Source organism: Giraffa tippelskirchi, chromosome 10, assembly GCF_054371585.1.
Source record: "Giraffa tippelskirchi isolate mGirTip1 chromosome 10, T2T-mGirTip1v1.2.pri, whole genome shotgun sequence".
Lineage (NCBI taxonomy): Eukaryota > Metazoa > Chordata > Mammalia > Artiodactyla > Giraffidae > Giraffa > Giraffa tippelskirchi.
The window spans coordinates 55,306,181-55,330,769 of NC_137284.1; the positions used below are offsets into that span (position 1 = coordinate 55,306,181).

At 41.9% G+C, this 24,589-nt stretch overlaps 1 protein-coding gene across 1 annotated transcript in view; it reads right to left on the bottom strand.

Moving 5' to 3' along the window:
- Positions 1–24,589, bottom strand: part of ABCA13 (ATP binding cassette subfamily A member 13) — a 413,377-nt gene that overhangs the window by 341,178 nt on the left and 47,610 nt on the right. The window contains exons 10-16 of the mRNA XM_081536362.1: positions 22,013–22,212; positions 20,220–20,347; positions 19,436–19,536; positions 18,914–19,093; positions 13,163–13,350; positions 12,096–12,235; positions 1,566–1,680 (exon numbers count right to left, since the gene is read on the bottom strand). Of these exons, the coding sequence (XP_081392488.1) occupies positions 1,566–1,680; positions 12,096–12,235; positions 13,163–13,350; positions 18,914–19,093; positions 19,436–19,536; positions 20,220–20,347; positions 22,013–22,212 (1,052 nt within the window). The remainder of the gene's footprint in view (positions 1–1,565; positions 1,681–12,095; positions 12,236–13,162; positions 13,351–18,913; positions 19,094–19,435; positions 19,537–20,219; positions 20,348–22,012; positions 22,213–24,589) is intronic.

Consider the following 24,589-nt stretch of genomic DNA (forward strand, 5'->3'; position numbering starts at 1 on the left):
ATCCCTGGGTCAAGAAGACCCCCTGGAGAAGGGAATGGTTACCCACTCCAGTATTCTTGCATACAGAATTTCATGGACAGAGAAGCCTGGTGGGCTACAGTCCATGCGGTCACAGTCAGACACAACTGAGCAACTAACACCACTACTACTATCATTAAAGACACTGTGCCAGCTGCTATGGATCTACAAATATAAAATTAAAACATGCTCTTGGAGCATCTATAGACCAGTTTCATTGCTGGCTTTCTGTGTTATTAAGTAGTTAAGACCTTCAGGAAAATGAGGTATTATAAACCTAACTCATGTGAGCAAAGGGCTGATTCTCCAGAGGGTCCATCCCCTGCTATTCCTCCTGTGCCCACTAATAGCTGAGCTTAAAAAGCTTCCCAGGATTTTTCCATCTATGTTCATCAGTGATATTAGCCTGTAATTTTCTTTTTTTGTGTTGTCTTTGTCTGGTTTTGGTATCAGAGTGATGATGGCCTCGTAGAATGAGTTTGGAAGTGTTCCTTCCTCTACAATTTTTTGAAAGAGTTTTAGAAGGATAGGCATGAGCTCTTCTCTAAATGCTTGATAGAACATGGAAACTTACATTACTGTACGTAAAATAGAGCCAATGGGAATTTGCTCTATGGCTCAGGAAACGCAAACAGGGGCTCTGTATCAACCTAGAGGGGTGGGATGGGGCGGGAGATGGGAGGGAGGTTCAAAAGGGAGGGGATATATGTATACCTATGGCTGATTCATACTGAGGTTTGACAGAAAAACAACAAAATTCTGTGAAGCAATTATCTTAAAATAAAAAAATTAATTAATTTAAAAAAAAAAAGCTTCCCAGGAGTGATGGATCCCAGCTATGGATAGATGTTATAAGGATGCTTCTTAAGCTTTGACCTGCACCAGAGACACCTGTAGAATTCTTCATATCTACAGAAATCTGGGTCCCACACATAAGCAAGATTTATCATGTCTGGGGCAAAGTTCAAGTGTTCGTGCTTTCAGCAAACTTTACAGATAAATTTTATCCATTTCCAAGTTTGAGAATTATTACTATAAGGCAAAGCTTCTGTCACATCATGTCCCAACACACCCCACAGACAATAAAGTGTGCTTTTATACTATACACAGTATCCATAATTATACATTAAAAATGTCCATTTCAGTACATGCGCTGAAATAGCATAGCAGTGTATAATCTTGCAGATTTGGTCCAAAGATCACTTCTCTCCCAAAAGTCTCCAGAACTTCAGGCTCTTAAATCATTGACCCCCAGTGTAAACTCTAAGTAAATAGATAAGACTATTTTTCAAAGAATGATTTTTTTGTGGTGGGGGGATTTTATAATAAATTACATTCTCAAAAGGAAATCTTATTACTGTAATTTGTTTCAAAATCCATGGAAACATGAGTCACATATTCTATGACACAAATATTTATTGAGAATTGAATACATATGAAGGACTTTATCAACAGCTAAATCAGGATCTCATATTTTAAAGCAAGCGTTTTGTTTATTTCATATAATAGTTAAGTCAAGACCGAGAAGTTGAGTTCTGAAAACTCACCTGGACATGGAAACTATTGGAGTCTTGATCAAGTTATTCAAAAATGCAAAATAATTATCACTGATGCTTTTCCAATCCATGTTTTCTTTATAACAAGGAGATTCCTCAGAGAAACCTAGATAGAAAGGCATTTCATATATTGATTTCAAATTGGGTAAAAGGTCAAGTCTAGTAAAGTGAAAAATGTTATAGTGTCTCAGTTAACATGGTTGAAAGTATAACAAAAGAGGATTAGAAGTCCTTCTGATTTGCTTTCCACTTCCAGCCAAGATGAAGTGCCATTGGCCATAAAGCAATGTAGGGCAGAGACCCATGAACAACAGAAAATAAACAAGGTGAGACCTTCCAGGCTGTGACTCAGACAGCAGGAACAGAGCTGGGGCCTGGTGGGCGTCCTGAGTTGAGGGGAGAAAGTTTAGGGTCCAAGAGACAGGAGAATTTACAGGACAGAGGAGCAGAACTAAGAAAGCTGAACAGCGAGTTTTCTGCCATCTGCCCTCTCCAAGTATACAGCTGAGGACACATTGATCCATGCACAAGAAGGGGCTCCCTGAGCCCAGGGAAAGACCCACACCAAAATTAAAGATTAAGTAGCCAGGAACTTCCCTGGTGGTCCAGTGGTTAAGAATCTGCCTCCAGACATAGCAAACAGACTTGTGGACACAGGGGTGCAGGGGAAGGACACAGTGGGAGAACGGAGAGAGTAGCAGGGAAACATATACATACCATATGTAAAATAGACAGCCAGTGGGAATTTGCTGTATGACTCAGGGAACTCAAATAGGGGCTCTGTGACACCCTAGAGGGGTGGGATGGGGCAGGAGATGGGAGGGAGATTCCAGAGAGAGGAGACGTATGTATATCTATGGCTGATTCATGTTGATGTATGGCAGAAACCAACACAATATTGTAAAGCAATTATCCTTCAATAAAAAATTAATTTAAAAGAGAATCCACCTGCCAATGCAGGGGACACAGGTTTGATCCTTAGTCCCGGAAGATTCCACACGCTAAGGAGCCACTATGCCATGAGTACTGAGCCCGTGCTCTGCAACGAGAGAGGCCACCACAGTGAAAAGCCCACACACCAAAACCAGTGAGAAGCCCCCGCACAAAGCAGCAGAGATCCAGCACAGCCAGTAAATAAATGAACAATTAACTGGCCAGTGATCACACAGGACCAGGAAAAAACTTTGAACCCATTAATCAGACTGGAGTGATCCATGATTTGTTAGACATTGAGGATAAGATGCAAAAAAAAGGGTCGTGACTCAGTAATGGGATATTTACAACCACTCTAAGCACTGCTCCAGCCCTGCCCAGCAAATCTTAAAAGCAAGACCCTAAAGGATCAAACTATTTCAAGCAATGTTTTCAATAAAAGGAAAACAAAATAACAACCACAAAACAAGGTTAAATTAATAATATTTAGCATTCAGTCAAAAATTACAAGGCATGCAGAAAAGCAGGAAAATGTGACCTATAACTAGGAGAAAAATTAATTAATAAAACTCACCCAGATTGACAGAATTCAAGTGGAATTAGTAGAGAAGAGGACTCATCACATAAAACAGTTTATACTATTTAGTTTAAAAACCCCAATTAAAAGGCAAAATTTGTCAGCTCAGACAAAACTAGAACTAATTATATGTTGCATGTACAAAATGTACTTGAAATAAAAGACATAAAAACTTAAAAGTGAAAAGATGAAAAAGATATACCACCCTACATTTTCAAAAGGAAGCTTTCAGATGAAGTAGATGTCAGATGATAACATCATTGCTATTCCATAATCATAAAAGCAACAATTAATCAGGAAGACATAACAATTCTAAATCTTTATGCACATTATAACAGAGCTTCAAACCATATGATGCAAAAACTGATGAAATACAGGATAAATAGACAAAGCCACAATTATAGCTGGAAATTTCAATAGTTCTCTCCAAATAATTGATAGAAGAGGAAGACTAATATCAGGATACAGATTTCTACAATACTGTCAGATAAGATGATCTAACTAATGCTTAAAGAATGCCCCACGCAACAACAACATTGTACATACTCTTTCCAAAAGTGATGGGATGTTTTATAAGATCATGTATATTCTAGACTATAAAAAGTAATCTCTATAAATTTAATAAGATTAGAGTCATACAAAGAATGTTCATTGATTAAATTAGAAATCAATGACATAATCTTTGATATTAATTTCTCATTTTGATAATAATTTCTTATTTAAATGCATTTTTTCTGCAATCACCTTCTGTGTTTTTTCAGCTTTTTAACTTTATTGAGGTTTGATATAGATTTCTAACATAATTCCACAGTGATAAGAGAATAGACTCTATATGATCTCAATACCTTTAGACTATGTATTTTTGAACCTTGTTTTATGTCCCTGGATGTGTTCCAGTATCTCCTAGTTTATAGTCTATGAGAAACTGAATAGAATTTATATACTACTGTTGTGTAAAAATTGTATAAATCTTAATTATGTTGAATTGGTTCATAGAGCTTTTCAGGTCTACAATATCCTTCTACTTTTCTGTCTATTCAGCCTATTAATTTTTGAGAGTTTGATATTGAAACTTCAACTAAAATCTTAATTTATCTACTTAAAAGATAATTGTAATATAGTGGAACTTTGTTCTGTATTTTCCAAGTTTCCTATAAATGTGTTATCATACTTTTATAATTAAAAAAAAAAGAAATCAATGACATAAATATACCTGGGAAACAGCTTACAGGTCAAAAAGAAATCAAAAGGTAAATTAAAAAGCACTTTAAAATTTTATGAAAATGAAAATACAGTATACTAATATTTGTGAGATGCCATCTCAGAAAATGTACTTAGGAAGAAATTTATACAACTAAGTTCCTGTATTGGAAAAAAATAAAGGTCTCAAAGATCTCAGTTTCCAAGTTAAGAAAAGAGAAATGAAGAGTCAGTTAAACATCCGTAAGTAGAAAAAAGAAAATAATAAAGAGGAAATAGGGAAAAGAAAAACAATGAGCAGAAAATGAACAAAATGAAAGGCTTCTTGTTTGAGATCAGTAACACTGACAAACCTACTGACAAACCTCTGACAGAGGGATCAAGAAAAAAGAAAGGCATACATTACTGATATGGAGTGTGAGACAGGCAAATGTTATACAGATTCTCTAACATTCAGAGAACAACATGGAATCAGGGTACTAGCCCTCCACAAGGTGGAAAATCCACGTATAATTTGTAGTTAGCCCCCCATATCACATCCCCTGTATCTGCAGATTCAACCAACTGCCGATCACATGACACTGTAGCATTTTCTACTGAAAAACATCCACAGTACAAACCCATGATGTTCAAGGGTCAGCTGTGTTATGAAAAACCTATAACACTAAATTAGACACTTCAGATGAAAGAGAAAAATTCCTTAAAGACACAATCTACCAAAGCCCATTCAAGAAGAAAGAAACCATCTGAATGGCCTTTAGCTATTAAATAAATTGAATTTGTAGTTTAAAATCTTCCTACAAAGAAAACAAAAGGCCAAGATGGCTTCACTAGTGAAATTTACCAAATGTTTAAGGGAGAAAAAATATACAAACTCTTCCAAAAAACTAAAAAAGGGAAAATATTCTTCAACTCATGAGGCCAGGATCACTCTGATAACACAATAAGATAAAGATACTAAAAGAAAGCAAAGCTACAATCTAATATCTCTCATAGCACAAATATAAAGTGTTAAATAAAATTTTAGCACATTGAATTCAATAATATACAAAAAAGATTTACACCATACCAGTTGGGATTTATCCCACTTATACAAAGTTGGTTTAACATTATATATATATATGTTATATATTATATATATATATTATATATATGTTGTATATATGTTATATATATGTTAACATTATATATATTTTATGCTATTGAAATGCTAGTATACATATTAGCATTTCAATAGCATAAAAACATTAAATATTAAGACAACTACAGTGAAAAACTACAAGTTGTTAAGAGAAGATAAAGTAGACACAAATAAACAGAGACACTCTATGTTCATGAGTCAGGAGACTCATTATTACCAGAAAAATGTCGTTCTCCCTTAAATTTACCCATAGATTCAATTCAATCCAATTAAAAAATTCTAGCAGGATTTTGAGAATCTGACAAGCATTCAGACTGGAAATTGCAAATGACTTGGAATAGCTAAAAACATTTTTTAAAAAAAATGAAGTTGGAAAGCTTATACCACTTGACTTTAGGATTTATCATTAAACTATAATAATCAAGATCAAGTGATACTGGTGTAAAGATGACTGGAACAGATTGAACAGTGCAGAGAAAGACCCATGAATTTGCACAATGTATTTAACAACCGTGCAAATGTGATCGGTGGAGAGAGAATTGTCACAATAAATTTTTCTGGAGCAACTGGATCTCTATGTTCAAAAAATAATAAAATCTGATCTACACCTACACCATGTATATCAAAACCTAAAGCTATTAACCTTCTAGAGGAAAACATAGCTCAAAAATCTTTGTGACCTCAAGTTAGCAAAACTTCTCAGCTACAATACGAAAACCATGATCCACTGGGGAAAAAAGAAAAAGATAAGTAGAACTTGATCAAAATTAAACCTTTTGCTCCTGCATGACACTGTTGAGAAAAGTGGAAAGACAGGCTTGAGAGTAGGAGAAAGTATTAGCAAAGGACATATGTGATAAAAGGCTTCTATATCTTACCTTTACAAGGAAATTTTAGGCTCAACAATAAAGAAACATACAGCCTAATTTTAAAACTGGGAAAATGATCTGAATAGACAATTCATGACTAAAGATGCACAGAGGATATGTAAGCATATGACAAGATAGCTGTTCAAATCACTAGTCGTAAATGCAAATGAAATCCATGAGATACCACGCCTACTAGAATGGCTAAAAGTTTCTAAACAGACCACACAAAGTGTTGGTGAGGATGTGGCAGGATCAGAACTCTCTGGTAGAAAGGGTGCTGGGTGAAGCTGCCAAATGTACAACCTTGAAAAACAGTCTGTCAGTTTCTTAAAAAGTTAGGAATGCACGTACAATATAATCCAGCCATTTTACTTCTAGAGGGGAAAAAAAGCATATTTCCATAAAAACACTTTATTTTCAGTAGCCAAAAACAGGAAACATCCCAAATTGTAAGTCATGTGAATGAATAAACAATCTGTGATGTATCCATACTCAGCAGTCAAGAGTGAGCGTACCATCTCATGAATAAAGCTGAAACTAATTAATTCTAATTAATTACAGTAAGTAAAAAATGTCAGAGAACACACTATATAATTCCATTTATATACATTTCTAGAAAAGGAAAAAACTAGCTGATGACAACCAAGGGCAGATCAGTGGTTGCCTGAGGACAGGAGTCGGGGCTGGAATTAACACTGGGAAGAGGTGGACACAACCCTGTCTTAACTATGATGATAGCTTCATGGATACACACACACACATCTCAGAACCCAATAAATAGTATATCTAAACACATGTGATCTGTTGTACATAGCAATTATATTTCAATACAGCTAATTTTTAAAAAGAAATCCACCTTATTTAAGACAAGTAATTTAACCTCTCTAGCACCTATTTCAGAGGCAAAATTACCTAAAACTTGCAGTTTTTATACTTTACTGAGTTCCCACTGCAATAGATTGGCTTATATATATATATATATAATTTCATAAGTGTTTAAGAAGGGGAAAATGATGGCAACCATCTTGAAAATGAGCACAGGTGTGTATAATTAATATCATATTTTTTTAAAGCAAATGCTACCAGAAAAACCAGTCTGTATGGAATAACTTTTTTAAACACAAGATAAAACAGAATCCACTAAAGTGAATCCAGTGTTTGTGGTACATTATTATTATGGCATCATTTTTGTGGGGAGAAAAAGGAACTAGCAGCTATGGCAACTGCCTAAAAGTACTACACTAGGCATTTTATGTACATTAGCTTGCTTAATCCTCATAAGGACCCAGTAAAGTAGACCATATAATTTCTATGTTACCAAGGAGAAAACTAATTGCAACGGGAGGCCAATAACTCACTCACTCAGTGAAGTCTGTATCACAAACAGGGTTTGCACCCAACTCCATCTGCCTGCAAAACTGCCTGCACTCCACAATTTAAATAGTTACAGCAGAATCCAGTTATTAGAGCACTTAGTTAGTATCTCTATTATAGATAAATAACAAATTCTTATCATGTGCAGTTGGTTTTGTTTTCTACTGGAGGAAGGGGAAATACGGAATGTGTAACCCAAAGGTGAACGCTGATCAATAGGCTTTGTTTTAGCACTGTGTTGTCTTGAAGCTCACACTCGGATTCAGTACGTCTGAGATGGGCTCTCAGATGGTGCTGATGCCACTGGTCCAGGGACCACACTTTGAGTAGCAAAGATATATGTGAATCAGGAGTGTGTAACTCATCCAACACAGTCAGGAAAGGGCCCAGAGCCATAACTTCCCTTGACCATTATTAATCAAATAATGTTTCCATGTGACCATAAAAACTGCCTGACAATAAGTTCACTACCCAAAGCCTTAAAATCTGAGCGTGTTCAATACAGAAAGATTTGCAGGTCTGATGTAAAACATGATGTATCAAAATGTGTGGAATATATGCAGAACTTTGCATAGGGAAAAATGTACAGTCCTAAAAGCATATATTACAGAAGAAAATCTGACAATCAAGAATCTAGAAAAAGAACATCAAACTAAATTTACTAGAAGGAAGGAAATAAAGACAAAAAAATAAATTACTGAAATAGGAAAAAAACATATAGCAGAAACCAACAAAACTTAGCTCTTTGTCAGAGGAGGCTGTATTTCTGCAATGGAGCATGTTTAGGCAGAGTTAAGCCCCTGCAAGCATCCCTCCAAAGGGAAGTGAGTGGTCAAGCTTGCAGGCACCACAGTGAGGATTCCTGGATTTGACACTTGGTAGTTTTGTGAACTCCTTATTCATGAACTCCTTATAGCCAAATTCAGACTTAAATTGAAGAAAGTAGGGAAAACGACTAGACCATTCAGGTATGACCTAAATCAAATCCCTTGTGATTATACAGTGGAAGTGACAAATAGATTTAAGGGACTAGATTTGATAGACAGAGTGCCTGATGAACTACGGACAGAGGTTCGTGACATTGTACAGGAGACAGGGATCAAGATCATCCCCGTGGAAAAGAAATGCAAAAAAGCAAAATGGCTGTCTGAAGAGGGCTTACAAATAGCTGGGAAAAGAAGACAGGTGGAAAGCAAAGGAGAAAAGGAAAGATATTCCCATATGAATGCAGAGTTCCAGAGAATAGCAAGAAGAGATAAGAAAGCCTTCCTCAGCGATCAGTGCAAAGAAATAGAGGAAAACAATAGAATGGGAAAGAGTAGAGATCTCTTCAAGAAAATTAGAGATACCAAGGGTACATTTCATGCAAAGATGGGCTTGATAAAGGACAGAAATTGTATGGACCTAACAGAAGCAGAGGATATTAAGAAGAGGTGGCAAGAATACACAGAAGAACTGTACAAAAAAGATCTTCACAACCCACATATTCACGATAGTGTGATCACTCACCTAGAGCCAGACATCCTGGAATGTGAAGTCAAGTGGACCTTAGAAAGCATCACTCCGAACAAAGCTAGTGGAGGTGATAGAATTCCATTTGAGCTATTTCAAATCCTCAAAGATGATGCTGTGAAAGTGCTACACTCGATATGCCAGCAAATCTGGAAAACTCAGCAGTGGCCACAGGACTGGAAAAGGTCAGTTTTCAATCCAATCCCAAAGAAAGGCAATGCCAAAGAATACTCAAACTACCACACAATTGCACTCATCTCACATGCTAGTAAAGTAATGCTCAAAATTCTCCAAGCCAGGCTTCAGCAATACGAGAACCGTGAACTTCCAGATGTTCAAGCTGGTTTTAGAAAAGGCAGAGGAACCAGAGACAAATTGCCAACATCCGCTGGATCATCGAAAAAGCAAGAGAGTTCCAGAAAAACATCTATTTCTGCTTTATTGACTATGCCAAATCCTTTGACTGTGTAGATCACAATAAACTGTGGAAAATTCTGAAAGAGATGGGAATACCAGACCATCTGACCTGTCTCTTGAGAAGCCTGTATGCAGGTCAGGAAGCAACAGTTAGAACTGGACATGGAACAACAGACTGGTTCCAAATAGGAAAAGGAGTATGTCAAGGCTGTATATTGTCACCCTGCTCATTTAACTTCTATGCAGAATACATCATGAGAAACACTGGACTGGAAGAAACACAAGCTGGAATCAAGATTGCCGGGAGAAATATCAATAACCTCAGATATGCAGATGACACCACCCTTATGGCAGAAAGTGAAGATGAACTAAAGAGCCTCTTGATGAAAGTAAAAGAGGAGAGTGAAAAAGTTGGCTTAAAGCTCAACGTTCAGAAAACTAAGATCATGGCATCTGGTCCCATCACTTCATGGGAAATAGATGGGGAAACAGTGGAAACAGTGTTAGACTTTATTTTGGGGGGCTCCAAAATCACTGCTGATGGTGATTGCAGCCATGAAATTAAAAGACACTCCTTGGAAGGAAGGTTATGACCAACCTAGATAGCATATTTAAAAGCAGAGACATTACTTCGCCAACAAAGGTCTGTCTAGTCAAGGCTATGGTTTTTTCAGTGGTCATGTATAGATGTGAGAGTTGGACTATAAAGAAAGCTGACCACCTAAGAATTGATGCTTTTGAACTGTGGTGTTGGAGAAGACTCTTGAGAGTCCCTTGGACTGCAAGGAGACCCAGCCAGTCCATCCTAAAGGAGATCAGTCCTGGGTGTTCATTGGAGGGACTGATGTTGAAGGTGAAACTCCAATACTTTGGCCACCTCATGCGAAGAGTTGACTCATTGGAAAAGGCCCTAATGCTGGGAAGGATTGGGGACAGGAGGAGAAGGGGACAACAGAGGATGAGATGGTTGGATGGCATCACTGACTCGATGGACATGGGTTTGGGTAAACTCCGGGAGTTGGTGATGGACAGGGAGGCCCAGTGTGCTGTGATTCACAGGGTCGCAAAGAGTCGGACACGACTGAGTGACTGAACTGAACTGAACTGAACTGAGTTTTGTGACCTCCTCCAGGAATGTAATCTGCATGAGCTCTGGAATGAAGTTATACCCAACTCACAGGTTGCCATGAGGATTGAATAAAGCAGTTCACATAAAACACAACAAATGTGTGTGATTATCAGTACTAGAGACTTCTGAACCTGAGCCTCTGGCTGATGGTGAATATGTTTGTAGCCTGTGTTTCTAGAAATGGTAGAACTGCACAGAAATATGTGATGAAAAGGAGGACAAGGTGTCAAAGCAGGAAGTTAACATGTAGGTGGTTTTTTAGTCGCTAAGTCATGTCTGACTCTGTGTGACCCCATGGACTGTAGCCCACCAGGCTTCTCTGTCCATGGGATTTCCCAGGCAAGAATACTGAAGAGGGTTGCCATTTCCTTCTCCAAGGGATCTTCCCGACCGAGGGATTGAACCCATGTCTCTTGCACTGGCAGGTGGATTCTTTACACTGAGCCACCAGGGAAGCCCAACATGTAGGATGAGCACCCAACACAGGAAAACATGGCCAACACACTGGAGAAGCCACATGGACCCAGTACTGCTGTGTGGGGTACAGAGCCTGGCAGAGTAACAATAGTGAACTCAGGGACCCCTCTCATGGCTGATGAGTCTGATACCAAGAACCAGAGACATGGGATCTCTAACAGCCCCTCAGATCAGTTTGAGGAGGAAGGAAGGAGTGTAAGATGGATGTGGCCACAGAAAAGAAAGAGGAAACTGTCATCCCCAGGCCCAAATCCCCAAGTTCAAGACACAGGTGCTCCTAGGAGATGCTGATGACCTCATGGGACCAGAGCCTGTGTAACACGTGGGAACCAGGGGATGGGGTTCCCAAGGCAGATGGAAGCACACCACCGGCTCTAGATCCAGAAGAGGCTGATGCAGAGATGGAGGTGTCTCCCTGCCAGCATCTTCTCTAAAAACAAAGCCTCTCGGAGACCAGTATGATTCTCTGTGAGTTCTGTAGTTGCAAGTTGTAAAGTTCATACTTTAGGGGGCTTGTGGCTTTGAGACTGGTAAGGAGAGAGGGGAGTCTACTTCCACGGGTCTCCCTGTGGCAGGCACACTGCCAATGGAGGTGGTAATGCACACAGAGCATCTGGACTTTCCGAGGTTGGGTTATGATGAGTCTGTACAGAAAAGTATTTATGGGTGAAACTGGGCCAGTTTAGAGTGGAAGCAGTCACTGTGCTGGGACCTGTGGTCAGTCTTGTTATCACTGATGAGAGTAAACATGGAAATCTCAGTGTACATGTGCTGGCAAGCCCCCGCTGTCAGCCCCCTCCATTCAGTAGGATTGCTTGTCTCTTAGGAAGCTGTGCTGCCACAGTGAATGGGGAAAACACCCACATGGTTGGAGTCGAGACCGCTGACTTACCCAGTGAACGGTTCTGGATACCCGCCTGCTTATTCACATATCGAGCCACTTCGCAAGTCTTCCTGATAAACCCCATGAAGGCTTTCCAGAAGTGTGTATGTTCCAGGAATGATTGTGCTTTCTCAAGTGTATGAAACATCCTGCAATTAAAACCAATCCAGAAAAAAAACAAACTTTAATAATGGTTTTCCAGAAGGTCTTATTACAAACTCATCTAAATACAAATATATACAAATGTCTGGCACTCCAGTTATATAGGAAATTAGAATCTTTGAAATTGTTTTCTTATTTATGAACATTCCCATCCTGATTTGCAAAATGAGGAAAAATTATTTATGGACATACATAAAATATGAGACAACAAACCAAGAGAGGAGAAAGTGGGAAATTAAAGGATATGATATGAAGTGAGTTCTGAGTTACAAAAAACACATTTCCTATTTGACATGTTTGACTGTGAACATCCTGGCAGCTGAGGAGAATGGAAATTCATTACACATACAATCCATGGTTTGAGAAAATAAAAACAAGGCAGATTTTTCTGGAGAAGCACAGCTCCTTTGAAAGCCACTTGCTGGCAGTTCATGCTAGCATCCTGGGTGACGTAATTAACACGCACCTTGGGGAACCTCCCTGGGGTCTAGTGGTTAAGAATCTGCCTTCCAGTGCAGGGGATGTAGGTTTGAACCCTGGTCAGGGAGCTAAGATCCTACATGCCCCAAGGCAACTTTAAGCCCTCTCGCCTCAACTAAGACCCAACGCTGCCAAAAATATACACTTTTTTTCTTAAACAACTAAGGCTCCTTGGACTAAATGAGGGTTCTAGATTTCCTATGACTGATTAAGCCAACGCTTAAAAGGGACTGTTTACTATTTTATATTTTGTAGATGCTTTCCAATAGTGCCAAACAGGCTAATATTTTTAAAATAGAAAAAAAAATTAAGTGACTATCTTATTTATAACTAGAACATGCCATGTTGACCTATCGTTCATATAGAAGGAAGCCACGGGAATTCCTTTGGTTTCCAATAGTGCAGAAGTTTTCCACCTAACAGCTACTACTTACACCATGGAGAAAAGCTGGTCCACACAGTCAGCAGCAGAGACGTCAGCTCTCAGGAGCCGCAGGAGCCGCGTGCAGGGCAGGCTTGCTTCCCACAGCTGTGTCCCCAGGTCCTGCCAGTCTGGGGCGTCTTCTGGTATTGAAACTGGCATACTTGTGTGCCCAGTAATGACTGCTTGCAAAAGATGATTCTGCAAAGGCAGAGACAATATGGCTTGTGGTCCATAAAGTGATTTTTTTTTTTAATAAATTTATTTATTTTAGTTGGGGGCTAATTACTTTACAATATTGTAGTAGTTTTTGCCATACATTGACATGAATCAGCCATGGGTTTATATGTGTTCCCCTTCCTGGACCCCCCTCCCACCTCCCTCCCCATCCCATCCCTCTGGGTCATCCCATTGCCCCAGTCCTGAGCATTTGTCTCATGCATCGAACATGGAATGGTGTTCTGTTTCACATATGATAATATACATGTTTCAATGCTATTCTCCCAGAATGTCCAACCCTCACCTTCTCCCTCAGAGTCCATAAGACTGTTCTATGCATCTGTGTCTCTTATTCTGTCTCGCATATAGAGTTATCGTTACCATCTTTCAAATTCCATATGTATGCATTAGTATACTGTATTGCTGTTTTTCTTTCTGGCTTACTTCACTCTGTATAATGGGCTCCAGTTTCATCCATCTCAGTAGAACCGATTCAAATGTATTTTTTTTAATGGCTGAGTAATATTCCATTGTGTATATGTACCACAGCTTCCTTATCCATTCGTCTGCTGATGGACATCTAGGTTGCTTCCATGTCCTGGCTATTGTAAACAGTGCTGCGATGAACATTGGGGTACACGCGTCTCTTTCAATTCTGGTTTCTTCGGTGTGTATGCCCAGCAGTGGGATTGCTGGATCATATGGCAGTTCTATTCCCAGTTTTTTAAGGAATCTCCACACTGTTCTCCATAGTGGCTGTACTAGTTTGCATTCCCACCAGCAGTGTAAGAGGGTTCCCTTTTCTCCACACCCTCTCCAGCATTTATTGCTTGTAGACTTTTGGATAGCAGCCATTCTGACTGGTGTGAAATGGTACCTCATTGTGGTTTTGATTTGCATTTCTTTAATAATGAGCGATGTTGAGCATCTTTTCATGTGTTTGTTAGCCATCTGTATGTCTTCTTTGGAGAAATGTCTGTTTAGTTCTTTGGCCCATTTTTTGATTGGGTCGTTTATTTTTCTGGAATTCAGCTGCAGAAGTTGCTTGTATATTTTTGAGATTAATTGTTTGTCTGTTGCTTCATTTGCTATTATTTTCTCCCATTCTGAAGGCTGTCTTTTCACCTTGCTTATAGTTTCCTTTGTTGTACAAAAGCTTTTAACTTTAATTAGGTCCCATTTGTTTATTTTTGCTTTTATTTCCAATATTCTGGGAGGTGGGTCATGGAGGATCCTGCTGTGATTTATGTCGGAGAGTGTTTTGCCTATGTTTTCCTCTAGGCGTTTTATAGTTTCTGGTCTTACGTTTAGATCTTTAATCCATTTTGAGTTTATTTTTGTGTATGGTGTTAGGAAGTGTTCTAGTTTCATTCTTTTACAAGTGGTTGACCAGTTTTCCCAGCACCACTTATTAAAGAGATTGTCTTTTCTCCATTGTATATTCTTGCCTCCTTTGTCGAAGATAAGGTGTCCATAGGTACGTGGGTTTATCTCTGGGCTTTGTATTTTGTTCCACTGATCTATATTTCTATCTTTGTGCCAGTACCATACTGTCTTGATGACTGTGGCTTTGTAGTAGAGCCTGAAGTCAGGCAGGTTGATTCCTCCAGTTCCATTCTTCTTTCTCAAGATTGCTTTGGCTATTCGAGGTTTCTTATATTTCCATACAAATTGTGAGATGATTTGTTCTAGTTCTGTGAAAAATACCATTGGTAGCTTGATAGGGATTGCATTGAATCTATAGATTGTTTTGGGTAGTATACTCATTTTCACTATATTAATTCTTCCAATCCATGAACACGGTATATTTCTCCATCTGTTTGTGTCCTCTTTGATTTCTTTCATCAGTGTTTTATAGTTTTCTATATATAAGTCTTTTGTTTCTTTAGGTAGATATATTCCTAAGTATTTTATTCTTTTTGTTGCAATGGTGAATGGTATTGTTTCCTTAATTTCTCTTTCTGTTTTCTCATTATTGGAGTATAGGAATGCAAGGGATTTCTGTGTGTTAATTTTATATCCTGCAACTTTACTATATTCATTGATTAACTCTAGTAATTTTCTAGTAGAGTCTTTAGGGTTTTCTATGTAGAGGATCATGTCATCTGCAAACAGTGAGAGTTTTACTTCTTCTTTTCCTATCTGTATTCCTTTTATTTCTTTTTCCGCTCTGATTGCTGTGGCCAAAACTTCCAAAACTATGTTGAATAGTAGTGGTGAAAGTGGGCATCCTTGCCTTGTTCCTGACTTTAGGGGAAATGCTTTCAATTTTTCACCATTGAGGATAATGTTTGCTGTGGGTTTGTCATATATAGCTTTTATTATGTTGAGGTATGTTCCTTCTATTCCTGCTTTCTGGAGGGTTTTTATCATAAATGGATGCTGAATTTTGTCAAAGGCTTTTTCTGCATCTATTGAGATAACCATATGGTTTTTTTCTTTCAATTTGTTAATGTGGTGTATTACATTGATTGATTTGCGGATGTTAAAAAAAACTTGCATTCCTGGGATAAAGCCCACTTGGTCATGATGTATGATCTTTTTAATATGATGTTGGATTCTGTTTGCTAGAATTTTATTAAGGATTTTTGCATCTATGTTCATCAGTGATATTGGCCTGTAGTTTTCCTTTTTTGTGACATCTTTGTCTGGTTTTGGAATTAGGGTGATGGTGGCCTCATAGAATGAGTTTGGAAGTTTACCATCTTCTGCAATTTTCTGGAAGAGTTTGAGTAGGATAGGTGTTAGCTCTTCTCTAAATTTTTGGTAGAATTCCGCTGTGAAGCCGTCTGGTCCTGGGCTTTTGTTTGCTGGAAGATTTCTGATTACAGTTTCGATTTCCGTGCTTGTGATGGGTCTGTTAAGATCTTCTATTTCTTCCTGGTTCAGTTTTGGAAAGTTATACTTTTCTAAGAATTTGTCCATTGCTTCCAACTTGTCCATTTTATTGGCATATAGCTGTTGGTAGTAGTCTCTTATGATCCTTTGTATTTCTGTGTAGTCTCTTGTGATCTCTCCATTTTCATTTCTAATTTTGTTGATCTGATTCTTCTCCCTTTGTTTCTTGATGAGTCTGGCTAATGGCTTGTCAATTTTGTTTATCTTCTCGAAAAACCAGCTTTTAGTTTTGTTGATTTTTGCTATGGTCTCTTTTGTTTCTTTTGCATTTATTTCTGCCCTAATTTTTAAGATTTCTTTCCTTCTACTGACCCTGGGGTTCTTCATTTCTTCCTTCTCTAGTTGCTTTAGGTGTAGAGTTAGTTTATTTATTTGATTTTCATAAAGTGATTAAACTGCTGGCAACTGTGATGCAGCCTGCTCTGTTCTCACTCAGCAGCGGGTCCCTTTGAACTGCGCCACGTAGGGTTGGGACCACCAAGTCCTGGAATTGTGTCTCTGTTCACTTGAACAAACCCCAAATACAGCCTCAGGCAGACCTAAACCAGAGAGCACCTACTCTTCAAGCCCATCTATACTGGCTTATTGCCCACACGATCCCAGTGGAGCGGACTTCCAAGCATCACAGCCCTGTAACCGCTCCCTGCAGCTCATCGAGGCTGGGCTGGGACCCATGTCTAACCAGCGCAGTGCAGAAGGACACAGCCCTTCCGGCCCCACCCTTTCTGAGGACATCAGCTCCCAGCCCCACTCTCTTGCCTGGGATCCCCAGGCTGCCACAGGAGAAGTGCAGCCACCCTGCTGGGGGGCACCTGAAGAGGCCACAAGGAGCAGAGCGACCCCGGGACTTGGAGGAGACAGCCGCCCCAACTCATGTCCCAGCTACCTGTCAGACCCCTGCAGCTACAAGAGAGGCATCTGTTGGGACCATCAGAACCACCTGTTGCACACGTGGGGGTTACACGTGCCATGTAACCCAAGCCCCATCAGAAAGGCTACCACGTGTACATAAGTATATAAACAACGAGCTCACAGCACCAGCGGATCCTGGCTCTGTCAGCTCCATATGCTGTGTGCTCAGTCCAAGTCTTGGCGACTCCATGGACTGGAGCCTGCCAGGCTCCTCCATCCACAGAATTCTCCAGGTAAGAATACTGGAGTGGGTAGCCATTCCCTTCTCCAGGGGACCTTGCTGACCCAGGGATGGACCCTGAGTCCCCTGTGTTGGCAGGCAGGTTCCTTACCACTGAGCCACCTGGGAAACCCATGGGTGCCATGACATGGGCCTTACAGACACAGAAAAACCTGGGTGGGCTTTCTGTCAGGAAAGAGGTTACAAACCGAGAGCAGAGAAACAGCTGTGCCAACAGGTGATGGTGTTCGTGCCTGCACACACTCCCTCTGGCCAGCATTCTCCCTGAGTTCTCCTCGCTTCCAATCACCAGCCTCCTTAAGAGCTCATACATTCATCTGGGAGGACGCTCCCCACCAGGGACCCATGCTGCCCCCTGCCCTCCTCAGTCAGGCCAGTGTGGACCCTTCCACCCACGATCACTCACAGAGCAGGTGCAGAGAAAACATTGACTGGATTGACCACTACCCTGGTGGCTGAGATGGTAAAGAACCTGCCTGCAATGCAGGAGACCCAGCTTCAATCCCTGAGTGGGAAGATCCCCTGGAGAAGGGCATGGCTACCTACTCCAGTATTCTTGCCTGGAAAATCCCATAGACAGAGGAGCCTGCCAGGCTACAGTCCATGGGGTTGCAAAAAGTTGGACATGACTGAGCAACTACACTACTGCTACTACTATAGTTCACTAGTTCCATCTTTTCACTGATTTTATTTCATGGTTTATATGAAAGAAAATAAACATGAAACAGGAAATACTGAAAGTGAGATGAACTATCAATACAAAAGGATGGATGATAATATAACTTCCAGTATAGGGCTCCCCTGGTGGCTCAGAAGGTAAAGAATTTGCCTGCGATGCGGGAGACCCAGGTTTGATCCCTGGGTCAGGAAGATAACCTGGAGAAAAGGGAATGGCAGCTCACTCCAGTATTTTTGCCTGGAGAATCCTATGGACAGAGGAGCCTGGCGGGCTGCAATCCATTGGGTCACAAAGAATTGGACGTGACTGGCCAGACATGACAGTGTTCAGTAGGAAAAATGTGGGCTGGTCCTTTTCACTAATGCTGCACACTTCTCACACTTAGACACTGGGGGAAGGCAGCCCTGGGTCCTGGGCACGACATAGGGAGAGCACATGCCTACCAAGGCCTCCGACCACTAGAGCTACAACTCCGCCCCCCCGCTGACTGACCTCAGATACAGCCACACCCGCTGTGGCATCCGCAGCTGGAAATGAAGCAGGACAGGGAACCTGGACACAGGGAAGCAGACATGACCTGGGGACAGTTCTGAGTGCTCTTGGGGAGACCCGTTAAATGTCAAGTAGATTTTAGCCAGGTGGGGCACACAACCTCCTAAGGCAGCCAGACAAGGGTCAGGGTCCCAGGGCAGCTGGGGCTCGACGACATCAACACCGGCCTCATAAAACCACAGCTCCACGATGGACATCTTCAGTGAATCTACCTCAGGAATGAGCCCCCAGGGCCCAGAAGAGACCAGATGGTGGATACTCACAGCGCCCTGCATGGAACCAAGCAGCTTGTGTAAAGCACTGGCCTCGCTGGAGAGGAGAGGACCACAGGTCAGTCCCCCGAGAGCCTCCTGGACGCCAGCCACCCTGGGACGCAGGGGAACTCCCATCTCAGACAAGCATCCACTGAGGCAGAGAGAAGTGGCATTCTTATTCATCAGCAACTAAGACAAACAGAGCCAGGAAGAGCAACGTGAGACAGTTTCTGAGCCAGAGGCCACAAACAGAAGCCAGACTTACAAGAGAAAACAAAGTTCCTCAAAAATTGCCTACTGGGACTTCCCTGGCGGTCTAGTGATAAGAATCACCCTGCCAATGCAGGGGACACGGGTCCGATCCCTGGTTCGAAGTTCCACATACCACACAATATGGCCAAAAAAAAAGAATAAAAACTACCTACTATTCTCTTTACTTTGCTAGCAAAGCAGGAGCAAAAGGAAATAACGCCTGAGCTTCTTGAATGTTCTAGCCAAGTTGTTTATTTATGATTCTTTGCTGTGTTTTACCTGCTTTAACTCCTTAAAAAGCACGTCCTTTTCCAGTTTCGATTGGCCAGGCCCATGGGATCTAGAGTTGTTGGCAGATGCCTCGAGACAAATGAGGCTTTCTGAAGGACAGACAGAGAGGTTACTGTTTAGCCCCTGGGCTGCTCCATGCCTGACTCAACACGTGGCCGTCAGGCGTGTCAGCAACCAGACTTGCGGTCAGACATTCCTGTCTCCCTGAGGAGGGATCTGAGAAAGTCACCACGATTCTGGTTCCTCTTTCTGAAGACACAAGAGGGTGGGGTTCCGTCAGCCACCTCACTCCCCCTCCACCATGAGAAGGGACAGAGCCCTCACTGCCCAGTGCACACGGCCACCTCCTGGGACCACAGTCACGGTCACAGTCGAGGAGAGGTGCTGGACAGACAAGGGGGACAAGCCCTTTGGCCCAGGGGGATGCCAGGGGTGTGGGGAGGGAAGAGAGGAGGGGTGCAAGCATCAGTCCCACCCGAGCACCGGCGATGGGAGTGGATGGCACAGCAGGCCTGGTCCCAGGAAGGAGCCCGTCCAGGCCCCAAGGAGGCTGACAGGGAACAGCAGGATGTGATCTCCAAGGTGACAGGCTGTTTATTCAGCCTGGATATGCTAGGTCTGAAGCACCTCGGGCATGTTTGCCAAGTATGTACTCCATGCCTGTACCTCACCTTTCAACCCGACAGGTGTCAGGCAGCTTGCAGTCTGCCCTCCCTGCTCTCTCATTTGCCCTGATGTGCACTGGGGAAAAAATACAGCTGGCACTAGTCACCTCGGACAAGGTGTAGATCCTGGGCCACTGCGCTCCTGAGAGCCCTGTCTAGCTGGAGCAGTCTCGTCAGGGCCGGCCCTGGGGGCAGCTTCCGGATGATGGGCTGCAGTCTCTGCATATACAGTAATCTGAGGGCAGAAATACACAAATGAAACACGATGGAAAGCAGTTCACATGCCTCCTTGGGAAATAAAATCCTGCTCACAGGAGAACCCCCCACGGCTTCAGGATTTCACATCCCCAGAGACACAGATAACCAAGCTCCTGACAGATCGTATCACCTGAATCCTCCAATCTGGGGATCCTTTTCAGGTACTGAACATAGATTAAACACTCTCTTTACCCCAAAACAGAAAAGTTTATTCTGAGTAGTGGGCAGAAGAGACAAGGGTTAAGATAAAATTCCAGGTGAGATTCAAAGACATTTCCATGAAACCTGAGTTATTAGAAAAAGTTTTGCACAGAAGTGTATTTTAAGAGTGTTTCAGTATCCAGATGGTGTGTGGTGGAGTCCAGGCTGCCTAGCTCTGACCAGACCCCTGGCTGGTGGCTTCCAAAACAGGGCCTAACAGAATGACCATGGGCAAGTCACATTCCTCCAACTCTGGGTCACTCGGGATGATGCCTGCCCAGTGGGCTCAGTACAAACAGCACAGTGTGGTCACTGATGCCCTGAATCCCTGAGAAGTCAAGAGCAGGGGGCGGAGTTCCTGGGGCCCCAACACTGTGGTCCATCACAATCCAGGCAGGACCCTGGGCGGAAGGGCCAGGATATTCTGGAAGTTGGCAGGATTGTTAAGGTGATCCAGTGCAGTGTCTCTACTAATGTGCATTAAGTAACAGAGGTGCAATTTTTAAACAGCTTCAAAGTAGACAACCAAGCAGGGAAGTTTTTAATGCCCTCATTCATGTCCTGTATGTGAAGCTCTGGTGAGACAGGACCGTGTGTCTCATGCTTTCTCCCAGCTAATCGGGCAAGTGTCTGCAGCTGGCTGACCCCCTCATCCCTCCTATGGTGCTCACCCCTTCCTCCTGTGGGAAGCCTCACCACAGCACCCACATGCCCTGGGCAACCACTCAAGTTTTGTTCTAGTCAAAGGAAAGCCCCAACTTTAGGAGTTTAATAGTTGGATGGCATCACCAACTCAATGGACAAGTTTGAGCAAGCTCCAGGGGATGGTGAAGGACAAGGAAGCCTGACGTGCTGCAGTCCATGAGGTCGCAAAGAGTCAGACATGACTTAGCGACTGAACAACAAGATTCATCAAATCACTACAAACAGCCACCTCCGCTGAAGGAACAGACCCCATGTTGCACTAGACTCCTCCCTCCTCCATGTGAGTGAGTGTTGGTTTCAGTATCTCAAATATAAAAACACATCACCCACCTTTCCTACTTCTGAAATATTTCTGGACCTCATGCAAACATTTCAAATGCACAAAAAGTTATAAATAAATAAGAAAATCGGTACTTCCTTACAGGAAAGGACCTTTAAGATACTTTTGCTCATTTTTAAACAAATATCAAAGACATAAGACCTAAAGGTCAAGAATCTGAAAACCTCCTCAAACATTATACCCTCACTGGTTGTTTTTAACACCTGAACAGGCATGTAGATTGCTGTAAACAGTCCTACCACGGTCCACAATACAAGCCTCGCACTTTGCAGTTGCTAACTAGCCCTTTGTTGTCTAACCGGGGTTGCACAGAAAGCATCCTAAGAGTCATGCACTACTCTTTAAAATTGGAGTTGTCAAACCTAGTCGACAATCAAACAGGAAAAAGTGCCTTACATCCTGGTAGGTGCGTGGCTGCCTTCGGGACCATCTGCTGCCATGCTGTCATTCAGGAGGAGAAGAGCGGCCTGCAAAGCCCTGGCCACCTTCCAGGGCTGGCTCCCCTCCCCAGACTGAGTCCTCAGTGCCTCCAGGCCATGGCCAATCCCCGCCAGGACCTGCTGGAAGAGACTGCCTTTCCACCACTGACCAAATACCTGCATATCAAGAAACAAGAACATTGTTTTCAACAATAATAAACTGGAAATGATAGAGTTCAATTAAGAAATAGTAACAGAACTCCCCTAGTGGCACAGCGGATAAGAATTCACCTCCCAATGCAGGGGACACTGGTTTGATCCCTGGTCTGAGAAGATTCCACATGCCAAGGAGCAACTAAGCCCATGCACCACAACTACTGAGCCCGAGCTCTAGAGTCTGAGAGCCACAACCTCCAAGCCTACACACTGCAACTACTGAAGCCCACACACCCTAGAGCCTGTGCTCCACACAAGAGAAGCCACTGCAGTGAGAAGCCCGTGCACCACATTGAAGAGGAGCTTCCACCGCTGCAGCTAAAGAAAGCCCACACAAAGCAACAAAGGCTCATGCAGCCAAAAATAAGAGAAAAAAAGAAAGGAATAGTAACAGACTATTCTAGGTGACAGATGGCCTGTTTTTATGTGGTTGGCAGATTGAAACACCTGTTAACAATTGTATTAGGATTTCATTTCTCCTCAGAAATTAAAATTTGCAAATTGCAACAATGGATGCATGCAATTTTTTCGTTGGCCCAGTTTCTCTTTTTCCTTCCTTTCTCCCCATTTTCAAAAGAGAAGGTAACAATAGTGCTTAGTTACTCAGTTGTGTCTGACTCTTCATGACCCTATGGACTGTAGCCCACAAGGCTCTTCTGTCCATGGGATTCTCCAGGAAAGAATACTGGAGTGGGTTGCTATTTCCTTCTCCAGGGGACTCTTCCCAGCCTAGAGAGTTTCCTGTCTCTTCTGCATTGCAGGCAGATTCTTTACCTGCTGAGCCATCAGGGAAGTTCAAAGGTAACAATGTACATTTCTAAATAAGTGAAATAAATCTTAAAAACTAAGCTGATGTGGAATGGTATAAATATATTCATATGTCTGAAAATTATATAGCTAATACATAGTTACTGAATATCATTTTATGTCATGAACTTGGGGATACTAAAGGCAGTTCATATTATGGATTATCAACACTACACTAAAACAGATCATTCCCTCCTAGACTGAAAGCATGGGGATGTATGGTGAACAGGAATGTGCCCTGGCTATCTTCCATTTCTCCACGAGCTCGCCACCCAGACAAGGTTTCCACTGACCGTGTCAATGCTGATCTGGTCAGTGCTGTCTCTTTGGACTTTCTGATGATTGCATACAGGATGGATAAACAACAAGGTCCTACTGTATAGCACAGGGAACTATATCCAATCAGTTCAGTTCAGTTCAGCTCAGTTACTCAGTCGTATCCGACTCTCTGTGACCCCATGAACTGCAGCACGCCAGGCCTCCCTGTCCACCACCAACTCCCGGAGTCCACCCAAACCCATGTCTATCGAGTCGGTGATGCCATCCAGCCATCTCATCCTCTGTCGTCCCCTTCTCTTCCTGCCCCCAATCCAATATCTTCTGATAAACCATAATGGAAGAGAGTATGAAAAAGAATGTGTGTATATATATAACTGAATCACTTTGCTAAACACCAGAAATTAACATAATATTATAAATCAACGATAGTTCGATAAAATAAAGAGGGATCCCTGGTGCTGTCTGTGCTGAGGACCCAGCGAGCTGAGGGCAGGGGATGCATATGAAGAAAGTGTACACGGTGACCAGGCTATGGGGCTCCTCACAACTCCCCCCACAGAAAGATGTGAAGTTAAAGAGTGAACACGTGGAAGGGGGCAGGCAGTGATGAATGGACTGACTCTTGTAAAGCTTCAATAAGCAAGGTGCACCCTCTCTGGGCTTTGCTGTATGGCCTGAGCTGTATGCAGCACTGCTGTGTTAGACGCTTAAAAATCAGGTGAGAGGGTAAATCTCATGTTCAGTGTTCTCCCCACAATAAAATAAAATAATAAGCATAAATAATATCACCAACAAGGACTACGGTATAGCAGAGGGAGCTGTATGCAATATTTTATAAGAACCTCTAAGAGAAAAGTATCTGAAAAGAAATATATATATATAACTGAATCACTGCATTGCACACCTGAAACTAATACAACATTGTAAATCAACTGTGCTTCCATTTAAAAAATATTAAAAAGAAATCAGGACTTCCCTGGTGGTCCAGTGGTTGGGAATTCACCTGCCAACACAGGACACCAGTTCAATCCCTGGTCAGGGATCATGTGGACAAGATCCCACATGTTGCAGGGCAACTAAGCCCACACACCACAGCTACTGAACCGTGTACCCTAGAGCCCATGCACTGCAACAAGGGAAACCACTGCAATGAGAAGCCCGCACACTGCAACTAGAGTAGCCTCCACTTGCCACAATCAGAGAAAGTTCTTAGAGCAGCAGCAAAATCCCAGCACAGCCGAAAGTAAATAAA